This window comes from Pieris napi, chromosome 23 (assembly GCF_905475465.1).
Source record: "Pieris napi chromosome 23, ilPieNapi1.2, whole genome shotgun sequence".
In the NCBI taxonomy this organism is placed as follows: domain Eukaryota; kingdom Metazoa; phylum Arthropoda; class Insecta; order Lepidoptera; family Pieridae; genus Pieris; species Pieris napi.
In genome coordinates, this window is record NC_062256.1 from 8,224,414 (window position 1) to 8,230,901 (window position 6,488).

The window sequence follows — 6,488 nt, forward strand, 5'->3', positions numbered from 1 at the left end:
TACTTCACGACAACGCTAGACCACACACTGCACAACAGACGGCTACCAAATTAGAAGAGCTTCAATTGGAATGTCTAAGACATCCTCCGTACTCCCCGGACCTTGCTCCAACAGATTACCATTTTTTTTCGAAATTTGGACAACTTCTTGCAAGGGAAAAAATTTAACTCCGATGGGGCAGTCCAAATCGCCTTCACAGATTTTATTGATTCCCGTCCGACTGGTTTTTTTATTAAAGGGATCAATGAACTACCTATGAGATGGCAAAAGGGCATAGAAAACAATGGTTCATACTTTGATTAATTAAATATATTATATTTAAAAATATTCGACTTTTTGTACCTCCCATACAAAACGCCAATTTCATATGTAAGGACCTAATATGTGGCTGTATCTCACCGATGACGCGTTGGATTTCCGATTTGAGCTCAGGAATGGTTTCGGGTTTATTCGCATAAACTCGAGATTTCACAAAACCCCAAAGAAAAAATCGCACGGCGTTAAATCGTACGATCTTGGTGGCCAGTTGACATCAGAATTTCGTGAGATAATGTGTTCAGTTCATCGGAGAAAATGATTTCATTCGAAAAATTTACATCGACTTCCCTTTGCTCCATTACTCATTGAGCAAATTGCCGGTGCTTTCCTTGGTCTGCTGGTTTGAGCTCCTGAGTTAACTGAATCTTGTATACATGGAGGTGGTCTTTAGGCAAAATTTGCTGCGTCGAATTGATGTCTTCGGGTATTCGGCGACACTCTCGTTTACAGTAGCAATGTTTTCAAGGGACCAACCGGTACGTTGACGCAAAGGATTTTTATTATCCATAATTAACCCAGTTTCTTCAAATTTTTTGACCACTCTTCGAATGGTTGACACATTAGGTGCACTTTCTCGGCTGAAAATTTGGTGAAGTTTGCGAGCGTTTTCAACGTTACTTTTGTAATAAGTTTTCACAATTATAACGAGTTGTTCTTTCAAAAAGCGCTCCATTTTTAATAATCGGAATAAACAGAGGTGACAGCTGTCAAATTTCAGAGTTGCCAATTGCAGGAAAACAAAAATATTGCAATTTTAAAAAGTGCACTCTTACTGAGACACCCAATATATTAGATATAAATATTATGACTAAATAAGTCAACAAGAAAATACCTAATAAACGCTAAATGGGCTAGCCCCCGACAGTGACAATCATGTTTTAATGGGTATCATTTTAAATAGATTGATGATTAACGTTGGTCGCATTTTAATATTGAGTTAACTTATTGAATAAGTAAGTGCTCGACATATTGATTTTTAGGTCTAGGACGTGAACTTTGTTCACTTGTTGATTCTGGAGTTTAAGCGCACGAGTTTAAGGTTGAAAGTCGCATGATTATCCGTTCTAACACACTAATACACTTATAGCTTATACTTTCAAGTATAATTAAAAAAAACATTGTTACACATCTATCGGGTGTATTCGCATTGTAAAGTAACAAATTACTAGTTAAAATTGGAATTTTTATTATTTTTAGTAAAATTTATTTTCACCATACAATTATGACATGACAATTCATGTATTTTAGAATAGCGTTTAACAACTCAAGAAAATGCATTATATATATGGTGTACATTAATAATAAATAAATCGATAGATATAATATATTCTATAAACATATAAAGAATTAAAACTACTAAAATCTACTGCTAATATTATTTGCGCACAAATGAGACGGGAACGTTTTCCTCATGCCTTGCTCCTTGGTTTTGCACATTAAAATTCACGGACGTGTTTTTATTAAAATTTTAGTCTGATTATAAAAAAAACATTATAAATATTAAAAATTTCCCATTGAATTTTAAGTTTTATTTAATGTGGTTTTGTATATTTAACGCTTACCTCATTTTTAGGGAGGAGGAGGAGGAGGAGGAGCATATAAAATATATATATATAACATATGAAAATTTACACATTGTACAAGTATAACGAAGCAGATCTAACTAGCGAATGAGGGCTTTTGACTTCATAATGTAGTCATTGTTTACTGACATTTGACAGTTGATGACAATTACAATTTAACTTGTAAAATAAATATTAGTAAATGTTATACTACGTAGGAATTTGTTCGTGATTACATAGCATTAATTAAAGCCATCAAATACTAAACGAATTATTTTTTCTTAATTAATATTAATTCAATTTGTACAAATCATACCTTTTCCCCATGCTTCAAAGTCTGGGACAGTTATTTGAAGCAGGATTATTAAAAGACATTAAAAACCAATACGTCTGGTTGTATTGACATTTGTGACATTCCATGCTAGCAGAGTGTTCATAACGTCTAGATATTTTAGAAGATTTTTATTTATTTACGAATGATTTAAAAAAAAACTAGTAGAAGTGAAACCATCAAAAACAAAGTTTTTATAATGAATAATATGTAAATTATACTTTTCTCACTAACTAAATGTAGGACTATGTTAAATTTTCATTTATAAGTTTAATATCAATATCAATCTTTAATTTGATAAAAACTAAAATAATGGAAGTTTGAAATTCGATGATTATTACTAATGAATTAAATTTTTTGCACATCAATGTTTTTTTAATTCAGAAAATGATCAAATATACGCCAATTTAAAGTTAATACACTGCACAATTCTTCCCATCTCATTCTCTCCCACGCTAAATCCTACGAATTTATGCGTCTGTCTCTTTTTACTGTCGCTTTTTCCGTTGCATCCGGTTTAAAATCACAACGATTCTAAAGAAGTTTCACTTCAAAATCAAACTGATACAATGACGTTGTATAATAGATGTCTAATCATCAACAATATTTAATAACACTTCGTTGCATACAGAAATATAATACAGTTGATATAATTAATGAAAAGGAGGGCAACGGCCTTATCGCTTTAGAGCGATCTCTTCCAGGCAACCAATGTGAGAAAAATATGATATTTGACATAAGTCAGGCTTAGTGAAGTGTGAACTCAATTTACACACTTATACGCTCATTGTGCGTAAAGTAGTGCGAAGTTAGGCTTAGCTACAACTCTTAGTGTTACACTGACACTAGCAAGTGTTAACAGTCTACATAAAAAGTTAATTCTTTGTTCACTGCCGGAGCCTTTTACGACATTATAAGCTCTAAATCAATTTTGTTTGTTTTAAACTTAAATACTTACACATTTTGATTTGTTCCTTGGGAGGCGTAGCCATTTTGAGTACCTAAAAAAATTAATTTGAAATTTAACGACAGAAGTATCATTAATTGGCTAATGTTCGTGTCTAGTTACTGCCATAACAGAGGCCCTAGGTTCACAGCAAAGAATAAAAAAATATCAACAAAACAGAAATGTGTCTGACTCTACCTTGGGAGGCTCTCAAGTCATTAAAGGAATTCTAAATTTTGCTGATAAAGAACAAATACTCAAATATCTTATTTAAATGTTTCGTCTAATCAACTAATTAATGCTTATGGTACGTTTAATAAGACATTGAAGACTACTCGACATTATTGTCTGGGTTTACGTTCTCTTGCTGTGTTTTCTAACTCATCATTATTACCTTGATCGGTTGGCGGTTTCGCAGATTCTATAAAAAAATATATTTGAATTCTTTAAAATGTGACTTTTAGGCGTTTTATCATAGTTTACCTTTCAATTTTTTAAGTATTAATTCTTTAGATATATTACTTAAATCAAACCTACAATTACTTGATAGTGTGGTTTGAAATATTAAACCGAATAGTACAATATTTAATTGTACAGATTTGCAAACGTCAGGACAGATTAAAAATTTAATAAGTCATAATTAAACGCATTTCTACCGAAGTGCATTTTAAAATTTGGAATAGGTTTAAAAACCTTAAAATTGCCGATTTTGTCCGTGTCGCTTGGTATGTCCAAAAAGTTCTTAAGTTAAATTAGAAAATAATTTAACTTAAGAACTTTAAAATCTGCATCGTATGAGTATAATAATAATGAAGTGCACTGCAGCGCCACTTTAAAATGTAACAGGAGACAAACGGGCAGAAGGCTCATCTGATGTTTAAAGATCTCCTCACAATGCCAGAAAGCTTGCAAGTGCATTGCCAGCCTTTTAAGAATTGATGCTCTTTTCTTGTAGGTCCCTAAGTCAAATGGGTCGGAGATACTTTAGTGCGCAGCTGGTTCCACATAGGGTGGCCTTAAGAAACTGTAACTTCTTTACAATGTTTTCTTTACGGGAATTTAATTGCTTAGAAAAAACTGGTGCTCTGACAATGTTTTAGAATATATAGAGTTTGAGCACTGCTCTCGTGTAGCACGTGATTTATATGTCGCGTTTCGTTTGATTGTGTCAACTGCAAATCTTGTCCAATCAAAGCCACGCCTACCATCTCTCGTTATGTTAGACTATACGAAATGATTCGTTTGTTTTTATGTATAAACATCAGACCGCGGTTTAAGAAAAATTTTTTTTAAAACTTTTTGATTATCATGAATATTACTTTTATTTAAAATTAAAAAAAAAAATTTCTATACTTTGTTATATATGGTTGTTTTTGTTAATTTGAGAAGTTTTAGAAAAAAAATAAAAAAAGTTGAAAATTTGTTTATCACAAATTGGTAAGTTAATAAACAATAGAATTGTTGATAAAAAAAAATTTTTTTTTGTTACTTTATAGAGGACTGTCAATTATGATTTTTAGAAAAAAAAAATTCTTAACAAGTATTGAAACAATAGAAAAATAAAAAAACGATTATAAACAATTAAAATTTGTTATTAAGGAAAAACATTTTTTTTAAAAATCATAATATTTGTAATGTAATAAATTTGTGAATTTTTTTTTTAAATATTCATTTAATAAATTTGTTTAAAAAAAAATTTTCAACAAATGGCGGGAATTTTTTTTTTGCAAATCAATAAATATCTTGTATTAATAAAAAAAACTATAATATGATGATTTAGAAAAAAAAATTTTTTTTAACAACATTTCTTGGATTTTTAAGTTTTTGTTTAAGTAAAAAAATTGTTAGAAACAAAGTATAAATATTTCTTTAACTTTTATGGCACGATCTTGTTAAATATGTATGTAAAAAAGGCTCTACGAAGCGAAATATTTTTACGACCACTAATTAAAAAAAAAAATTTTCACTTACAATTAAGACGGTTGTACGAGAAAATTTCGTTAGTTAACAATTGTTTAACTTGTTGAAAAATTAACTTGAAGTAAAATTTCCAACGGGATTAAATTAAATATAGTGATCAGAACGCACAATATTTTTTTCAAATTTAAAAAAAAATATTCAATACCTTAAATAAATTAATTAATGTGCCGTACTCGCTTTTGACGCCACGCGCGAATCCTAAAACTGTCACGCGCAGGCCTATTTTCAGCGTTAAATTAACATTATAAATAATGGAGATAGATTTCCAATAGTTTTCGAACAACGTGTGACAACTCTTTACTATAAAAATTTAAAGAGAGTGAATAAGATATATTTGGATTATTTTGAAATTTTAAAGCCGTCACACACAACAATGAATTGAAGGTTTCGGTAAATCGACTATTCAATACCATCATTTGCCTATTTATAGTTTTTGATTGATTTTGCTACTGGCAAAAGCCTAGCATATAGTTTTCCTCCTAGTAACGGGCAGGCCGTTACTAGGAGGAAAATCAATGTGTCAGTGCCGTAATATAAAGTATTTTTTCAATAGTTTCCTTCCTCATTTTCATACAAAAATAGTATCGTATGTTTTAATAATCATTTTTTTTATTTTTATGTGCTTAGATACAATACTAATTCGGTAAGCAAAGTAGTTAAACTATTATCCTTTAATTTATTAACGGATATTGCGACTTCGATTCCCGATTAAACAAAATTCTCGTGTCACAATGTTCGTTCCCATACTCCTCCGAAACGGCTCGACCGATTCTTATGAATTATTTTATGCATATTGAGTCACCCAGTACTGGCATCGCGTTCCCAACAGAAAAACTGAAGCCAAGCCTACATAAAGTTTTACAGTACCTAGTACAACGGTTGCAAGTAATACAACGAAGGATGATAAAGATGGACGTGAGAACTTTGCGGGTGGTTGTGCAACTGGTTTTAAGAAAACTGCAGACGGTCGATGCAAGCCTACTTTCTAATAGGAAGCAAACTAGCGTATAAGTACGAAGCAAACAAAATGCATGCTATATTATCAACGTTTACATATGTATGATTTAACTATGTATATATTTGGAAAAGTGGAAACTTATGTAAACGTAATTGTTATATGTACTACAAATTAAATGTACTAACTATAAAAATTAGTTTTATTCAGTAAAATATAAAAGGTAGTAGCATTGATATTATTAATTGAACATAATTTGAGAATTAAAATGTATAAAAGATTTTAGTGATTACTCAAATTGTGTGAAATATCAACGCTTACAGACATATAATATATATATACAGATATACATAAAATAAGGTGGAAAACATGAAGATAAATATTGATACAGTTAAA

General features: G+C 30.6%; 1 protein-coding gene across 2 annotated transcripts in view; it reads right to left on the bottom strand.

The window, feature by feature from the left end:
- LOC125061571 overlaps positions 1-6,488 on the bottom strand; it is a 35,493-nt gene that overhangs the window by 6,191 nt on the left and 22,814 nt on the right. For both annotated transcript variants that reach the window (XM_047667047.1, XM_047667045.1), the window contains one exon: positions 3,170-3,212. In XM_047667047.1, the coding sequence (XP_047523003.1) occupies positions 3,170-3,212 (43 nt within the window). The remainder of the gene's footprint in view (positions 1-3,169; positions 3,213-6,488) is intronic.